This window comes from Anopheles funestus, chromosome 2RL (assembly GCF_943734845.2).
Source record: "Anopheles funestus chromosome 2RL, idAnoFuneDA-416_04, whole genome shotgun sequence".
Lineage (NCBI taxonomy): Eukaryota > Metazoa > Arthropoda > Insecta > Diptera > Culicidae > Anopheles > Anopheles funestus.
In genome coordinates this window covers 53,132,448-53,149,380 of record NC_064598.1, presented here as the reverse complement: position 1 = coordinate 53,149,380, position 16,933 = coordinate 53,132,448, and the positions used below count along the sequence as shown (strand labels likewise).

Below are 16,933 nucleotides of genomic sequence, written 5' to 3'. Positions count from 1 at the left end.
ACGGAGATCTTTAGCATTAAACGAAACATAAATGAAAAATTGCTCCCACAGCACACGATATCGAACTGATTCATTTGATAATTACGGTTTTATGTACACGGTTGTGTGTCTGTGTGCGTCTACAGTTGAGAATGAAATTATTTATGCTTCAACACCAGCAGCACCCAGCACCCTCTTAGTGCGCAACTTACCGCGCAACCTAACAACAAGCATACAACCCCCAACTCATTATGACGCTGCCGAATCTACTGCATGAAGAGGAGAATAAAATAAATACAAAAAAACCTGCTCACAATTACGGTTACCCCTCACGTAGAACATCCGATGTGTTGGTGGAGCACTTTATCGACCGACGAGAAGATACGGCAGCGTAAAAAAAACGACTCCAACGATCGCTATCGCTGTCCCAACACACAAGGCACGCACCAAATTTTTGGCCAGTCATGCCGTTTTGCCGGCATATGGACAAGTGTTGGTGATGTTGTGGTCTGACATCATCGTACACTCTCGTCTAATTGTGGCCTGCCAGAGGAGGATGGCAGTTGAGTGTGCTTGCTTGCATGCTGTGTGGTATTATAAAATCACCACGCAAACCGTTGCTGCACGGCCAGTCCTCTTTTAGCCAGGTATACGGGCGGAACGTACAGTTTGCACAGTTCAAGTGATGGATTACTACTACAGTCTTGTTTCACCGCCCTGCCAGAGTGCAATACTGGTGGCGAAGAAGCTTGGAATTACGCTAAATCTGAAGAAAACCAACATTCACGATCCGGTGGAAAAGGATGCACTTACCAAGGTAGAGCCTTCTGAGCCATAGCCTTTCGATGGGTGAGCTTCTAAAGTGGTGTTTTGTTTCAATTTGTAGCTTAATCCCCAACACACCATTCCGACGCTGGTGGATAACGGCCATGTTGTGTGGGAATCGTACGCGATCGTAACATATCTGGTGGATGCGTACGCGAAGGATGATGCACTCTACCCAAAGGATCCGAAAGTGCGTTCCCTCGTAAACCAGCGTCTGTTCTTCGACATTGGCACGTTCTACAGGCAGATCATCGATATTATCCATCTGGTGATGAAGAAGGAACAACCCACCGACGAGCAGATGGAAAAGTTGAAGAAAGCCATTGGTCTGTTGGAACACTTCGTTACCGAACGATCGTACGCTGCAGCAGATCATCTGACGGTGGCGGACATCTGCTTGCTGGGCAGTGCGACCGCACTCAACTGGTTGAAGTACGATCTGGAACCTTTCCCACATGTGAAGGCGTGGATTGCACGGGTAACTGCGGAAATCCCTGGCTATGCCGACTTCCGGAAGGAGGCTGAGGAAGCCATCAAAGCGTACGTCGCCAATCGAAAGTGAGAACTGATTGATGCGATCGGGGTTTGTTTTGTGAGCTTTAGTGTAGTTTGTTGTGTGGTAAAATATATGTCAGTATGAATAACGTTTAATGTGAAGCTTGTAAAGTAAAAAACATGTGTGCTTTTGAATAAATGGATTCGGAAGAATTGAATTGTGAACGAAACGGGTCGCAGAGAAATCTGATCGGCAACACATTTTTGAAACTTTTGGAAGGAAATTTGATTAATGTTCCGTAATAAAAAAAAATATGATCCAGTTGAATTAGGCACATTGTCGAAAATTCACGCCATCATTATGGTACTTGTGATGGTAAAGATCCCACCGGCGCTCGAGCCGGCTTAATACATATACAGACTGTCCAGTGGTGATTTGTTTTCTTCCCTCTTTCTTTTCTATTACACCAGGCTCATGAAGTCGAATGGGCACACAATTCGGATGGTAACGTGCAAAAGCTTTCATATCATTGGAACAAACGAATTTCAGAGTCACCTTCGTAATATTCCAAATAATCACTTGTTGAAGCCGTTAAATGCTTCCCGGGACTTTTTGGCACCTTCAACGCAAATTTCATGGTATCCCACCACGGATTCCTTCAGCTGCGCGTACCAACGTTGTATGTTTGGGTACTTGCTAAGGTCATGCCCAGCAGTCACATCGATGGTTGTGACACTGGCTAATAAGCACAAGTCGGCCACCGTTATCTTATCACCCGCAGCGAAAGCTGTCTTAGCGAGGAAAATTTCCAAAAACTCGAGTGCCTCGTCCAGCTTCATAGCATCATCGGGATTCAGTTCTTTGCCCTGCACCATGACCGGTTAGAATGCTTTCAAGAAACTTTGAAATAGTGTTGAAATAGTGTAAATCTTCGTTTGGATTAAGATGTTAAAAATTTTCTTTTTTTTAGATACGCTTTTACTATCTCGAATATCCTGTTCCTTGGACGTGAATAGCTGTTTTCCTTAACCACAAACTTAGGTGCATATGTAGTCAATATAATTTCCAAATATATAATATCAACAATTATTGATTCTAAGACAAATTCAGATAACATAGATTTAAACATTCCGAACGTTGAAATTTTCACAAAGAAGCTTCCAAATTTTGTACAGTAAATTTGAGATTATCAACGAAATTTGAATCATATCGGATCATATTTTTTTTGGCAACCACGTGTTCAATTACTAAAAAGTTTAAAAATTTTTGAATTCAAATGTTTCAACGGTTTGATTGTTTTGAATTAATCGATTTTGACAGCCGTGAGTCGTCATTTTTTTTATTAACGGGGAGGGATCCTTCAAAAGGGCGGCTACAAATCAATCCCTCCGAGATAGGTTATGAGAGATTCATCGTAATATCCGGGCCGTGAAGCGGATCCGGCAGCCGATGGGAACCTAACTAAACCACTCCTTGATCTGATGTGCGTAGAACTCCATGCAAGATCGTATGTGCGATGCACCTTTTGAGGTGTTGTTGCTTTCAGGACTGCTTCTGCGTCGTCCTTCCTAGTTGTCTCTACTGCTGCTGCTGCTGCTGCTGCTTCGTGCCTTACTTCCGCCGCTACTGCTCCAATTCGCCCATCCGTAGCCGCTATTTCCGGATGTGTCTTAGCTCCTGCTGCTGCTCTAGTTACTCGTCCCTGCTGCTTTCGTAATCATCATCCTTTGTTGCGATTGCGGCAGTTGCTATTGCTGCCTTGCCTGTTCCGTGTTCCATCGCCTTAGTCGTCGTCATCGTCTTCTTTCCGTTGGTGGACTTTCCTCGTTCCACCTCACTTGGAGGTATTTGAAGATGATCCGTGCGGCAGTCCGAACTATCCGAGTTGAGTAAGATGAAATTCAATTTCTCTCCTGGGATAAGACTCCTCGTCTTCATCCCAGGCGATCTCTGCTGCTCCGGCTGTGCACTGTTGTTGCCAACGTCCGATGGTCTTCTCTGAACCTCCCCTCTGCTATTTGATCGTCGTGGCAACGGATATCCTCCTCAAAGAGCTTCTTTTTAACGGAATGGTACTTAAAACCACGAAAGGAGACTGTTTGGAAGGCGCTGGATACTCGAAGAACTCTTGTGCGGTGCGTTCTCTGAAGAATGGACATAACTGTCTCTCTGAAGAAGCATCCGTCCCCACGCCGACGTGCCGCGTAACGGACAATGCAGTTCTCAACGTTAACCAAGGGGTCTCTTTTTGCTGCGTTTTGGGCCACACTTATTCGCTCGACCCCAAGGTATTTGAGCATCCCTGTGGATACGATCGTGTCCTTCCCCGCAGGCAGTTGACCTATTTACGGATTATAATGAGTGCAGAAGATCATGTATCCGGTCTTTTGACAGGCTAGCTTCAGATTCACACCATCCACCCAAAGTTCGATCATTTCCAGGTTCCTCTTAGCAAGGGCGCTGATTTCCTGTTGCTTCCTCCCGATAAGGGTGAACGCCACGTTATCGTCCAACTCTATAATCCTCACGCATCCCCAACAGCTCCAGACGGAGAAGGTACTCGTACACGACGTTCACTAGTGTTGGTCCTAAAACCGAAACCTGGAGAACACCTGCCGATACTAGTAGCGAGACCATTCCTTCATCCGTCAATACGAGAGAGCGTTCGATTCGTGAAGTAGTTACACAGCAACGCCTGGAGGTACGGTGGCGTGTTAATTCGCTGCAGAGCCGCTCCGATCGCTGTCCAGTTGGCCGTGTTTAAGGCGTTCTTCACACCAATTGTCACCATCGCACACAGTCGGTCGCCCTTGCGTTTCTTGTCGAGCGCAACCTTTCCGTTGACGATCACCATGTTGATGCCTACCACAGTCGAGCGTCCATTCCGGAATTCCTTCTCACATCGGCTTCTTGATCCTGTAGCCGGGCCCGATCTTGTAGCCCCCTTGACCGCTTGCTCCTATGGTCCCAATGCTACTCACGCTGCTGTGTAGGCCGAACGCCGTTCCTTTCGCTGTTCCTCCGTCAGGGCTCTCCTGAGTCCGTAGCGGCGTAACTGTAACGTCCTCCTCGTGGGTAATCTCGGTAGTCAGCTCGTCCGCCAATAGGGTGAAGATGTGGATGTCCATCGACCCCATGATTTCAACGAACAAGTTCTTGTTTGAAATGCCGGGTCGCCCATCTGCTCTCCGTTGACTGCTGTGAGCTCTGCCCCAGGTTGCGCTGCTTTGGCCGATTTGGTTGCTGCTGGTGCTCCGGCTGTTGCTGCTGCTGTCTCGTGCCAAGCGCCGCTGCCTCCTCCGTGCCGGTTGCTTTGTCCATTCAGTTCCTGAGGCTTGTCTTGGTCCTGTCTGTTGTCTGTGGTCTTGTATTTGTTTTGTCTGCGTTTGCGTTCCGTAGTCTTTTTGTTTGTTTGTGTATTTATCTGTTAAACTGTTTGTCTGATCGTTAAACCGATAAACTTTACGGTATCAAATGTGCAAATTTATTTCAACACCAATGAAAAGCTGTCCACAGTATACGTCAAGCTGGTTAGTCTTTTGACTACAATCCATTTTGCTGAATAAATTATCTATAAAATGAAGATGAACCACTCTAGCACAATTTTCTCATAAACCAATCACGGGTAATAATTCATATTTAGCGATTACATTCAGTTGTTATATTTCTTTAGCTGGCAGTACACTGGTTTAGATTAGGATAACGAACGTTGCTTGGTAGTAGAAAATGGAAAGTTTTTGTTCACAATATGTTTGTGAACGAATAATATATACGGTGAAAGTAAGTAATGTAACTATCCCAATGTATTGTACTTAGCTGTTTGGTTTAAAAAACAGGTTAATCTCATTGTCATCTGTGCTACGTAAAGCTATAAAATCTCATGAAAACATTGCCCCCTTCACAGTGGTTTGTTAAGAATTGTAGTTAATGGATATTTAGACACATACTACTTTAGTATTATTTCACCACCCAGCCAATGTGTTATGCTGGTTGCCAAGAAAGTAGGAATTAAACTAAACCTCAAGCAAACGAACATATACGATCCAGTTGGAATAGATGCCTTGCCGAAGGTACAGTGGCGCTGGTCAGTCAATTTACGTCATTGTGATAGTACTCGTGATGGTAAAGTTCCCATAACGTTATGGTACAGTCCCCATCGGAACTCGAGTCGGCTTGAGACATATACAGTGATGTGTCCAGTGGTGTAATTTTTTCTTTTCTCGCTTGTTTCCTCTATTTCACCAGGCTCATGAAGTCGAATGGACAAACTGTTCGGATGGTAGAGACACTGTAGAGACACAGCCGGTCCGTGCAAGGGACTTTACATCAGTGAAACATACTAATTCTCGATTCACAGATTTTATCATGCCACCAACGTTATGTGCTAAACGATTACTTGCGGATTGGTTTGAATGCTTGTCGGAATATGTTGGCACCTTCAACGCAAATTTCATGGTATCCCACTACGGATTCCTTCAGGTGGGCGTACCAACGTTCTATGTTTGGGTACTTGCTAAGGTCATGTCCGGCAGTCACATCGATGGTTGTGATGGTTGCCAGTAAGCTCAAGTCGGCCACCGTTAGCTTATCACCCGCAGCGAAGGCGGTCTTGTCGAGGAAAACTTCCAAAAACTCAAGTGCCTCGTCTAGCTTCACAACATCATCGGGATTCAGTTCATTGCCTTGCACCATGACCGGAAAGTAGGCTTTCGAGAATCGGTGAAACAGTGTCCCCATGTCGAAGTACAAACGCTGGTTCACTAAGGCGCGCTTTTTCGGATCCTTCGGATAGAGACCATCGTTTTTGCCATACTTTTCACACAGGTACGTTGAGATCGCTCGCGATTCCCACAGCACAAAGTCATTATCGACAAGCGTCGGGATGGTGTGTTGCGGGTTAATCTGTGGTAGTGGACCAATTGAAAAAGGTTACGACATCAATTTGAGCAGCTCGACTAATTAGAGCTCGGCTGGATACGCACCTTCACGAATTCTGGTTTCAGATGCTCTCCTTTCAACAGATCAAGCTCCTTCAGATTCAAATGAATACCCAGGGCTTTAGCTACTAATCGAACGGACTGGCACGGAGCCGAAAGTGGAAGATGGTAGAAATCCATAGCCTGAAGACGTTTGCGACCGCAGCACACGGAAAGTAGCGAAACACTTGTGGCAGCAACGGACAGTGACACCAACGGCAGTATCACTTGAGCAAAGGCAACAAATTTATTTTATGAATCTGACCGTTATCAGCGCTATTGTTTGATTGCGTCACCATTATACCGTCGGTGGGGTAGCATAACCATTCTTTGCAATACTGTGGTTTAAACTGTGCTTCAGGCCATCAGGCTGTGGTCCATATCGAGCAGATATTTTACCAATCTATAAGACAGGGGATACAAAGCTTCGGTTGGATCAAGATGTAGAAAATCATCATTTTTATTTCAAGATAATGTTGTTACTATCGCGAATATCCTGATCGTTGGACGTGAATAGCTGTTTTCCTTAACCACAAACTTATATATATAATATCAACAATTATTGATTCTAGCACAAATTCAGATAACATAGATTTAAACATTTCACAAAGAAGCTTCCAAATTTTGTACAGTAAATTTAAAATTATCAACGAAATTTGAATCATATCGGTTCACATTTTTTATGCGTACCACGTGTTCAACTACTAAAAAAGTTTTAAAATTGTTGTAGTGAAATGTTTTAACGATTTCTGCATTTCTGAACGAGTCATCTGTACCGACGCCTCAATCGTTTATATGTTTATGATCTGCGATCAATATAAGCAGAATAAACCATTCTACATGGGTGAAAAAAGCATCAAATAGTTGTGGATTTAAACATAAACTTCAAACAATGCAAATAAACAATACATTTGTATCGATAAGGTACGGCAAACGATAAGGAACGAGAAAACGTATACTGTTTACACAACTTATCGAGCAAATTTGCCGTGTCACCATCGATTCAAACTTCCACTTCATGGTGGTTGCTATATTATATTTTTTGTAAATCGTTGATACTAATCGATGTGTTATGTAAAGTTATAAAATCTCATGAAAACATTGCCCGCTTTACAGTGGTTTGTTAAGAATTGTAGTGGATGGATATTTAGACACATTTGTAGTGATGGATTACTACTTTAGTATTGTTTCACCACCCAGCCAATGTGCCTTACTGGTTGCCAAGAAATTAGGAATTACACTAAACCTCAAGCAAACGAACATATACGATGCGGTTGAATTAGATGCCTTGTCGAAGGTATAGTGGCAATGGTCAGAAAATTTGCCGCCTTCTTACAAAACTTACCCTGTTCCAGATCAATCCATATCACATTCTTCCCATGCTTGTGGACAACGGGAATATAATCTTCGAATCGTACGCAATCGTTCTTTATCTGGTGGAAACATACGCCAGCGATGATACACTCTACCCGAAGGATCCGAAAGTACGCTGTGTTGTAAACCAACGTTTGTTCTTCGATGTGGCCACACTGTATAAGCAGATCTATGAAAACATACACGTCCAGATGCAGAACCAAAAGCCTACCGAGAAGCAGGAGCAAAGGTTGAAAAAAGCCACAGCTATACTGGAACACTTCCTTACCGAACGATCGTACGCTGCAGCAGATCATCTGACGGTGGCGGACATTTGTTTGGTTATCAATGTAACAGCACTTACCCTTTGGCTGAGATATGATCTCGAACCTTATCCACGTGTAAGAGATTGGTATGCAAGAGCAACAGCGGAAATTCCGGACTGGGTCAAGTTCCGAAAGGAATGTGAAGAAGCCACCAGAGCGTACGTAGTAAGTCGAAACATTGTAATTCCTTCATAGTAAGCAATTTGAGTGGTCGATTTTTTGTGATAAGAAAATTCAAACTAGAGAAAACGCTCGTTTTGAGAGAGAACTAGAGAAAAAAAATGTTTAAATAATGAGATCATACGACGTATTTCGAATGCCATTGGAAATGTATTCGTTAACAATACAACTACCAGAAATAGAGAGAAGGAACGTAAATTTATCCAATAAAAATTATTACCCAGCAGGGTTCGGCACCTAAACCATCTCTGGATTATGTTCTTATCATGCGGGGTAAATTGTACAGCAATGAAATATTTGCTTGGTTTTAACTGATTTGCATTAATCAGTGTTATTGTTCCAATCACAGTTAAACTTTCTAGATTGTTCAACAAATCATTAGCTTCTACGCATAATCGCCAACAGTCAGAAGCAAAAAGCAAAAAGAAACATCCCCAAAAACCCCTGCAATCGACTGATTAAATGTGCTCTCTCGGAGAGATAACAATGCGATGCGGAAGCGATGCGTTTGGTACGGTTCAACCAAGTTCCCCACATACAGTGCCACTTCGTAACAGTAACCGAATACACCGAATGGATCTGTACTACCACATACGTTCGCCCCCATGTCAACCGGTGGTGTTCCTTGCCAAGCATATGGGCCTGGAGCTGAACCATAAGGTGACGAGCATTTACGACCCGCAGGATTTGGAAGCGCTTAAGAAAGTATGTACACCAAACAAAGCGATAATCAAACAAAACAGCAAAATAATGTGCAATGGTTGTGTACGTGTCCCGGCTAGGTTAATCCGCAGCACACCATTCCCACGCTGGTGGACAATGGGCATGTGGTTTGGGAATCGTACGCCATCCTGATCTACCTGGCGGAGAAGTACGCGCTAGACGATAGTCTCTATCCGAAGGATCATGCGGAACGATCGGTAGTTCACCAGCGTCTATTCTTCGATAGTGGAATATTCCAGAAGAACTCGTTAAAGACGGTGCAACTGTATCTGTGCAATAAACCGATCCCGGAGGAGATTTTGGCAACGGTTAAGCGAGCGGTGGAAGTGCTGGAGATGTATCTCACCGACACACCGTACGTCGCTGGACAGAAGCTAACGATAGCCGATTTCTCTCTGTTTGTGAGCGTTTGCTCACTGGATATGACGAAGTATGACCTAACGCCCTACCCGAACGTCGTGCGTTGGTTCGAGAAGATGGGAACCCATATTCCGGACCTGGAGGCGATGCGTAAGCAGGCCGAAGCTGATCTGAAAGAGCTGCTAGCCTCAATGAACTAAGTATGTAATCTTCGAATCGAAGTGGATGGTACAGGATCGATTTTGAATAAAGTGAACTGTTTGCCGTCCCGAGATATGCATGTGTATACAGAGTATCCCCCACACGCGTTGGCAAATGCTGGTGCTGCAGGTGTTTATTTATGACGACTGGTTCGTTCGGCGAACAGTGACTTGCATCGCGATGGTAAACGTGCCCGATAAGTTGATAAGATAGTTGACCCGATAGTTGACGATCGCCAGGCAACAACACAACAATGATAACAAAATACCCCCCCACAAAAAATCTTGTGCATCCGCTTCACCGCTACGGTCTACCGCCAGCGTTGAGCGATAAGCGTGGCACGTTTGGGCACATTTATTGACTTGACGCTTACGCAGCACAGAAGCCGTACTGCGAACAATGTTTATCACGACGTTACCCCATTTCACAGACAAACGATCCGAGACATCTATCATCGGGTGGTGCTGGGGCAACCTAATCTTCTGTGGACATTTGTGACGACTCATCCGATTTAGCTTCATCCACTGGTGTGTTGCTTGGCGCAACTGTTTTAGGGTTCTCACGTGCGCTCGGTTTTGGCGGCGTCTGGAGCTCGGTGTAGTGTTGCGTTTGTTGATCATGTTGCTCATCCTTCTGCGGTTGTTGCGCTTTGCTGTGTTGTTGTGGCTGACTGCAAAGTTGATGCTGTTCGGCTGCTCGCATAGTACGAAATCGCTCCAGGAACGATTGGGTCTTTTGGGCAGCTTCCTTCGTGATTTCCGTGTATCCGACGAGTTCACGCTTGCAATGCTCGTACCATCGGTGTACATTCGGATAGACGGTAAAGTCAAAGTTGAGCACACCGTCCAGTGCGGCTACCGTAACGGCAATGGCAAAGTCGGCCACCGTTATATTCTCCCCGGCCACCCAACGACTGTCGTGCAGGAAACTGTCCAGTACGCCGACGGCATCCTGAACCTTCTTGAAGTCCTCTAGCTTGCCTTCGCCCCCCATAAGGATGGGATGGTAGTAAGTGGTGACACTGCGCATAAGCGTCCCAATGTCGTAGAACAGCCGTTGGTTTACTTTGGCGCGCAGTGCGATGTCCTTCGGGTAGAGCGTATCGTCCGTGCCGTATTTTTCCGCCAGATAGATCAGGATAGCGCTCGATTCCCAAACCACCACATCACCATCGACCAGCGTGGGAATGTAATGTTGTGGGTTTAGCTACAACAAAGCGTTCGGCATTAGTATGCTTGCAACCGATATGGTTGGTTGGCGTGTTGGTGTTACCTTCAGAAATTCTGGCTTGTAGTGCTCCCGTTTCAGCACATCCAGCTCGATGAGGTTCAGCTCCAACTTCAACCATTTTGCAAACAACAGCACGACCCGACACGGCGGTGATATTATGCTGTAGTACAGATCGAGTGGCATAGTCGAGAATTGGCTTTCGCTTTCAGGTACGATGTGGCAACAACTGATAAAGTTCCCACCGGCGGGGACCCATGCAAGGCGCAATGGCGGACCATCTCGTGTTTGTCATCTTTCGTTCGGTCATCTTATCTAATCGTACGTAATCGGGCACGGCACACGTTTATCAACCGACAGCTCGGGTCGGGTTGGGACATTCACAGGCTATAAGCAACCATCCAGTGGTGTGGTTTTTTCTTTTCTCGCTTATTTCCTCTATTCAACCCGGCTGATGAAGTGGACGAATGAGCACACTGTTCGGATGGTAACGTCCAAGAGACTTGATATCAGTGGAACATATTAATTCCCGATGCACCAATTTTATTGTGAAACCATCGTTATGTGCTAAACGATTACTTGTGGATGGGGCTGAATGATTCCCGGAACATGTTGGCACCTTCAACGCAAATTTCATGGTATCCGACCACGGATTCCTTCAGCGGTTGGTACCAACGTTGAATGTTTGGGTACTTGCTAAGGTCATGCCCAGCAGTCACTTCGATGGTTGTGACGCTTGCCAGTAAGCTCAAGTCGGCCACCGTTAGCTTATCACCCGCAGCGAAGGCGGTCTTGTCGAGGAAAACTTCCAAAAACTCGAGTGCCTCGTCTAGCTTTGCAACATCATCGGGATTCAGTTCTTTGCCCTCCATCATGACCGGGTAGAAAGCTTTCGAGAATCGTTGATACAGTGTTCCCATGTCGAAGTACAAACGCTGGTTCACTAAGGCGCGCTTTTTCGGATCCTTTGGATAGAGACCATCGTTTTTGCCATACTTTTCGCACAGGTACGTTGAGATCGCTCGCGATTCCCACAGCACAAAGTCATTATCGACAAGGGTCGGGACGACGTGTTGTGGGTTAATCTGCGGTAGTGGACCAATTGAAAAAGGTTACGACATCAATTTGAGCAGCTCGGCTGATTAGAACTCGGCTGGATACGCACCTTCACGAATTCTGGTTTCAGATGCTCTCCTTTCTGTAGATCAATCTCCTTCAGATTCAAATGAAGACCGAGGGCTTTAGCTATTAAACGAACGGACTGGCACGGAGCCGACAGCGTAGTATGATAGAAATCCATAGTCTGAAGACGACCGGAGCACACGGAAAGTAGCGAAACACTTGTGGCAGCAACGGAACGACAGTGTCACTTGAGCAACGGCCACAAATTTATTTTATGAATCTGACCGTTATCAACGCTATCGTTTGGTTGCGTCATCAACTAGTATAGCCTATACCGTCGGTGGGGTAGCATAATCATACTTTTCAATATAGTGGTTTAAACTGAGCTTCATAGGATGACATCACGCGAGCAGATATGGTGGTAAATGTTATGCGAACGCTATGATTGAAGCGTAAAAATGGGAGTGATAATTTTGCTGCGAATTATCCTCATTTATTAAAAGGGAATGTTTGTATTAATCCACACTGTTCCACCACGTGGGTATTGGTGTCCTTCATAGATAGTAACATTATCTTTTTTGGAAGGAAATTTAATCGCATTAGAGGAAGTGTTTCAGAACATAACTGAAAGATTTGCGCGATATCTGCTTAATAGGAAAAATATTTTGGTTTACAGTTGTATTTTCGTATTTAGGGAACTGACCTATGTATATGACACGTAGTACAAAGCTTATTTATTATTAACATGAAGGAAACTATTATTTAAACCTTAAGATCATTTATGTCAGTCGTATCGTGAATTTCTTGCTCCTGAAACGTGAATAGGTATTTTCCTATTTCCTATGAAGAATGATTCCAAATTACATTACATCAGTCATTGTTTTATCCCCAATGCAAGTTCCGATAACATAAATGCAAATGTTTCGAACGTTCATATTTTCACAATGAACTGGATATATTTGTTTCTGTAAATTTAAATAATAAACCAAATTGGAATGATATGGGTACATATTTTTTATGCCTACCACGTGTTCAATTACAAAAAAGTTTAAATATCGGTTGACTGAAATGTTTCAACGGTTTGATTGTTTTGATTTAATGGATTTTGACAACAGTGAACCACCCTGTGCGAACTTGCTGTCAAACCGATGTCAACGGTTTTTTTTGGCGTTGGTGTAAACAAGTGAGCGTAAATAAAACATACAAACACTGATAGTTTGGTGGCTGGTTGTATAGTTTTTACAGCCTATTAAGTTAACGCCAATGAAAAGCTGTCCATAATATACTTCAAGCCGATTAGTCTTTTGAATTCAACCCATTTTGTGCTAATTGTCTAAGCATGGGTGGATGCCGATGTACATTTCGTGAATGTGAAAATGGAACTTCTAACCGGAAGGAGCTGCACTACTTTCGGTTTCCCGTGCGTGATCCGGAACGGTTGCAGAAATGGGCAAAGAACGCGAACCGGTTAGAGTTTTTAAATCTACCAACCGACAAGATTTGCAACAAGGTTGTGTGCCAGGAGCATTTCGAGCGCAAAATGTTTATGAATGAACTGCGTGAAAGCCTCACGAAGCTGGCTATACCTCGGTTGATGCTGAAACCGGACGGCACTATATTTAATGTGGAAACGGGTGTGGAATACGACGACAAATCGATAAAAGATCGGACTTTAGAATCTGTGCATCCGTCTACTGCGCAAACCACGATGACGGTAAGATATTCGTGAAAGCATTCTTTTTTGAGCCTTGCTGATTTTTACATTTGATTCTCACTAGACCGAGCGAATACAAACACGAAGAAGTCCAGCGGCAGAGCCTCCGATTAAGAAAATAAAAATACTAAACTCGGAAACCATGATTCGCCACAAAGCAACCACGCCTTGTGAAGTGATTCGGATTAAAACCGAGCCGAAAGGAACAAAGCGTTTGCTGCAACTGTTGAACAAGAGAGTCAGTTCGACGCACCATAAACCGTGCTCAATGAAAGCAAAAGCAACGATCATTAGCGATGAAAATGGCGAACCTACGTTTGTCGATGAAGACGATCTGGATGTTTACATCCATGACGAGATACCCTCCGACGAACCAGGGGAACCGTCGTCTTCTGTGAACAATCAGCATGACATACCAATTTCCACCATTGGCAGCGTTGTAATGCCCACTCCCACACCCATTACGGTGCCCGTCCTTGATCCAGCATTATCGGAAAAAATGGATCGGAATCTACAAGAGATATCAGATCTCAAGACTCTTGTGCTAGATCTCACGAATCGTCCAGAACCACAGCCTATAATTCTTCCAGCTGCCTGTCCGGCAAAGGTGGTCATGGAAAAAGGTCCGCAGCTCAACAAGGCCCAGCTGTTCAACAACATTAAACGATACCTCAACCCGACGATGGTCACGCTGCTGCGGATGGAGCTGTTTGCCGGATCTACCGAACGTCAATGGAAAACAGATGAGAAGAGTCTTGCGGTCGACATGATCAATTTAGGCGAGCAAGTGTACGATCACTTTAAGGAAGAATTCCGTTTCCGTTTACCGTCGAAAAGTGAAGTTGAAGAATGGAAGGAATCGGGAGAAATCGATGCCGACGATGCATGCTAATGGTAGCAGTGGATGTGCGTATAATTTTAGGTGATAATATAATTAGCATCATTTTATTTCTTGCCTACAATTCGTTGAGGACTGATTCAAAAGAGCAGAAATCCGACATTGCATAGGTGCAGGCATATGCAGGCTATTGGTCACGAAGCACATCAAATTTGTACACAACCTCATGCACGTACTGTGCTCCAGGGTTTAGCACAGCCGATGGAAAGTTGGCATGATTGATCGCATCGGGAAAGTTCTGTGTTTCCAAACAGAATGCACCGTGCTTGCAGTATTTCGCTCCACCTTTACCTCGAATGGGAGGATCAGCCACACCATCAGGAATGACCGGTTCGAGACGAGTTACTTCGTAGTATTCCGGAGCGTTTACCTGTTTTGGGCGAATCTAGAAATAAAATACGCCAAACCGTTAATCTAAAAAAAGGGAGTCTCAAAAGAAACATTCTTTGCTAGTTGGGAAAACGGATCTTACATTCTTGTTTGGATCCGGCATAAAGTTGCTCGTGTAAAATTGTACACCCGGCTGATCGGTGTATACCTCCAGCACTCGTCCGCTGTGCGGATGGATGACACGTGCTGTAAAAGTTCGACCCTGTTCTGTACCCTTGGTGATGCAGAAGTTATCATCGAATCCTTCACTAACGGTTTTTGCCATGGCGGGACCCAGTTCGCGCGGTATGCGCAAATCGAATGGTGTCCCACCGACGCAGATGAATTTACCACTCGGTATCGAATCGGCATCGGTGTCAGTAATCTTATCTGCGTTGATGCTAACAACATGCCGATAGATTTCCTCATGTCCCGTTGACTGTTGGGAAAGACAGGTACATTTTATGTTCAGACTATAAAGATAACCTTCAATTCATATGCCATCCCGTCCGTATTGATTGCACTTACATGACCCGCCAAGTTAAAGTACGAGTGGTTGGTTAGATTAATCGGTGTGGGTTTCGTCGAAACTGCCTTAAAAAGGGCTTCGAATCGATTGTCCGCCTTTAGCTCGTACCGAACACTAACCATTACTGCGCCAGGGTATCCCTCGTCACCATCCGGGGATGTGTGGGTAAGCGTCACCACCGTCCCATCGACAAACGCTTCCCAGTTGTACTTATCGAACCCAACCTTTCCACCATGTAGTTGGTGTCGGTTTTCAAAGTTCTTCGTCACCTGGAACTCTTGTCCGTTGAGTGTAAACTTTCCACCACCAACACGGTTCGCAATGCGCCCAATGGTCGCTCCAAAGTACGGATTGTTCGGCGTCTTATAGCCGGGTATGTCATCGAAACCGAGCACCACATCGTCTATACGACCGTTGCGATCTGGCACCTTCATTACCGTGATAATGGCTCCGTATGATATGACCTGCACCGACATACCTTGGTTGTTCTGCCAGGTGAATCGTTTCACCGTCTCGGTAGCACCTGTTTTAGGATGCTTTACCGTACCGAAACCATCCATGGTCAGTGTTACGGGTTCGCTTCTGCACGTATCGACCATTTCGTAGCTTTCCGTCTGCGATCCGCGCTGTTCAGCTGTACTGTCTATTGATTTGATCGTTACCGATGCGCCCGAAAGGTGGCTGTTATCTGCGGACCCGGTTAGCTCTGCCCTGGAACTCATTGCGTTATCAGCCTATTGAAGCGATGAAGTGAGTAAATAATTTTCCCAAGTACCCAAGCGCTGACTTTGCGGCTTTGCTGCTTCACTAATTGATTGTTTCGTTTTATCACACTGAAATTTCAAGACGGTAAATAATTTTGATGATAAAAACTGGAAATTTGCACAAACCGTTCTACAAGTGACAAGTGGAAGTGATAGTTCGCAGCCTGCTGAGCGTTGTTTTTATTTGCGTTTGTTTTGTATCCCATAGTCGATTTGTGGCTGTGTGTGAAGACATACACTACACACATGCACAAATTTCTTATCGCGATCATCCCGTTCATCCACACGCATACACACTATTCTCTGATGTTTTGTTTACTGAGGCGAAGTAGAAAAGTGTGCGTGTATGTGTAGGGGAGGGAAATTAAATGGAGCATCTTGAAGCATCGATGGATCTGTTTTGCTATGCGGTTGACCACAAGGGTTAAAGCACTTCAGCCTCAATATGTATGCGCCTGTTGTTTTCATTTTTTTAGTACGCAGTTCAGTAAATTTATTGTATTACTAACCTTTTTAAATATTTAATCGTGCTTATCGATTAGAAAGATCTTACTTAATCTCTGTTGGTTTTTTGGTTAATTGAAGAAAGAAACAACTTTGAGTTTAAAAAAAATGGAAAGAAGATCCTTGAGCTTAAGAATGTTTTGGCTTCCATTAAAGTTATCGAGTGTTTTGAACCAAGTCCGGTGGAGTATTTGACCCGTGCTATAACGACTATTATCAGTGGCGGATCAAGCTTCTCGGAGGCCCTAAGCGGAATGGTAATTTGGGCCCCAAAAGTATGGTCGCACTGTCGACAAACTGAATTTTGGTAAAAGTGACCGGGAAGTTAACTGTTTTTAAAAGTACTCACTTACTACTGCATCTGCTCAGAGCCCCTACAATTACGCA

General features: G+C 44.6%; 8 protein-coding genes across 9 annotated transcripts; 4 read left to right on the top strand and 4 right to left on the bottom strand.

Annotated features, from left to right (window-relative positions):
* The first annotated feature begins 578 nt into the window (after positions 1–578).
* On the top strand, positions 579–1,517 carry LOC125760831 (glutathione S-transferase D5-like). Its single transcript, XM_049421354.1, has 2 exons — positions 579–796; positions 866–1,517. Exons 1-2 carry the CDS (start codon positions 665–667, stop codon positions 1,364–1,366), a joined length of 633 nt encoding a protein of 210 aa, XP_049277311.1. The 5' UTR covers positions 579–664; the 3' UTR covers positions 1,367–1,517.
* Positions 1,518–4,489: 2,972 nt separating this feature from the next.
* LOC125760829 (glutathione S-transferase 1-like) lies at positions 4,490–6,969 on the bottom strand. Its single transcript, XM_049421350.1, has 2 exons — positions 6,283–6,969; positions 4,490–6,202 (listed from the first exon to the last, which is right to left on the bottom strand). The coding sequence occupies exons 1-2, from the start codon at positions 6,415–6,417 to the stop codon at positions 5,693–5,695; spliced, it is 645 nt and encodes a 214-aa protein (XP_049277307.1). The 5' UTR covers positions 6,418–6,969; the 3' UTR covers positions 4,490–5,692.
* A 400-nt stretch (positions 6,970–7,369) lies between these two features.
* Positions 7,370–8,377, top strand: LOC125760826 (glutathione S-transferase D5-like). The gene is made up of 2 exons (XM_049421348.1): positions 7,370–7,573; positions 7,632–8,377. Exons 1-2 carry the CDS (start codon positions 7,442–7,444, stop codon positions 8,148–8,150), a joined length of 651 nt encoding a protein of 216 aa, XP_049277305.1. The 5' UTR covers positions 7,370–7,441; the 3' UTR covers positions 8,151–8,377.
* A 273-nt stretch (positions 8,378–8,650) lies between these two features.
* Positions 8,651–9,492, top strand: LOC125760825 (glutathione S-transferase 3-like). Its single transcript, XM_049421347.1, has 2 exons — positions 8,651–8,840; positions 8,918–9,492. The coding sequence occupies exons 1-2, from the start codon at positions 8,709–8,711 to the stop codon at positions 9,416–9,418; spliced, it is 633 nt and encodes a 210-aa protein (XP_049277304.1). The 5' UTR covers positions 8,651–8,708; the 3' UTR covers positions 9,419–9,492.
* A 209-nt stretch (positions 9,493–9,701) lies between these two features.
* Positions 9,702–11,017, bottom strand: LOC125760821 (glutathione S-transferase 1-like). Its single transcript, XM_049421343.1, has 2 exons — positions 10,692–11,017; positions 9,702–10,625 (listed from the first exon to the last, which is right to left on the bottom strand). Exons 1-2 carry the CDS (start codon positions 10,830–10,832, stop codon positions 9,894–9,896), a joined length of 873 nt encoding a protein of 290 aa, XP_049277300.1. The 5' UTR covers positions 10,833–11,017; the 3' UTR covers positions 9,702–9,893.
* A 138-nt stretch (positions 11,018–11,155) lies between these two features.
* On the bottom strand, positions 11,156–12,365 carry LOC125760828 (glutathione S-transferase 1-1-like). Its single transcript, XM_049421349.1, has 2 exons — positions 11,812–12,365; positions 11,156–11,731 (listed from the first exon to the last, which is right to left on the bottom strand). The coding sequence occupies exons 1-2, from the start codon at positions 11,944–11,946 to the stop codon at positions 11,222–11,224; spliced, it is 645 nt and encodes a 214-aa protein (XP_049277306.1). The 5' UTR covers positions 11,947–12,365; the 3' UTR covers positions 11,156–11,221.
* A 582-nt stretch (positions 12,366–12,947) lies between these two features.
* LOC125760808 (uncharacterized) lies at positions 12,948–14,429 on the top strand. The gene is made up of 2 exons (XM_049421326.1): positions 12,948–13,482; positions 13,547–14,429. Exons 1-2 carry the CDS (start codon positions 13,108–13,110, stop codon positions 14,372–14,374), a joined length of 1,203 nt encoding a protein of 400 aa, XP_049277283.1. The 5' UTR covers positions 12,948–13,107; the 3' UTR covers positions 14,375–14,429.
* Positions 14,399–16,234, bottom strand: LOC125760803 (galactose mutarotase). Of its 2 annotated transcripts, XM_049421321.1 has the most exons (4): positions 16,169–16,234; positions 15,278–16,111; positions 14,853–15,188; positions 14,399–14,765 (listed from the first exon to the last, which is right to left on the bottom strand). In XM_049421321.1, exons 2-4 carry the CDS (start codon positions 15,998–16,000, stop codon positions 14,508–14,510), a joined length of 1,317 nt encoding a protein of 438 aa, XP_049277278.1. In that variant the 5' UTR covers positions 16,001–16,111; positions 16,169–16,234; the 3' UTR covers positions 14,399–14,507. The 2 variants fall into 2 exon arrangements, with proteins under 2 accessions (XP_049277278.1, XP_049277277.1); XM_049421320.1 differs by having other exon boundaries at positions 15,278–16,224.
* Positions 16,235–16,933: the final 699 nt, after the last annotated feature.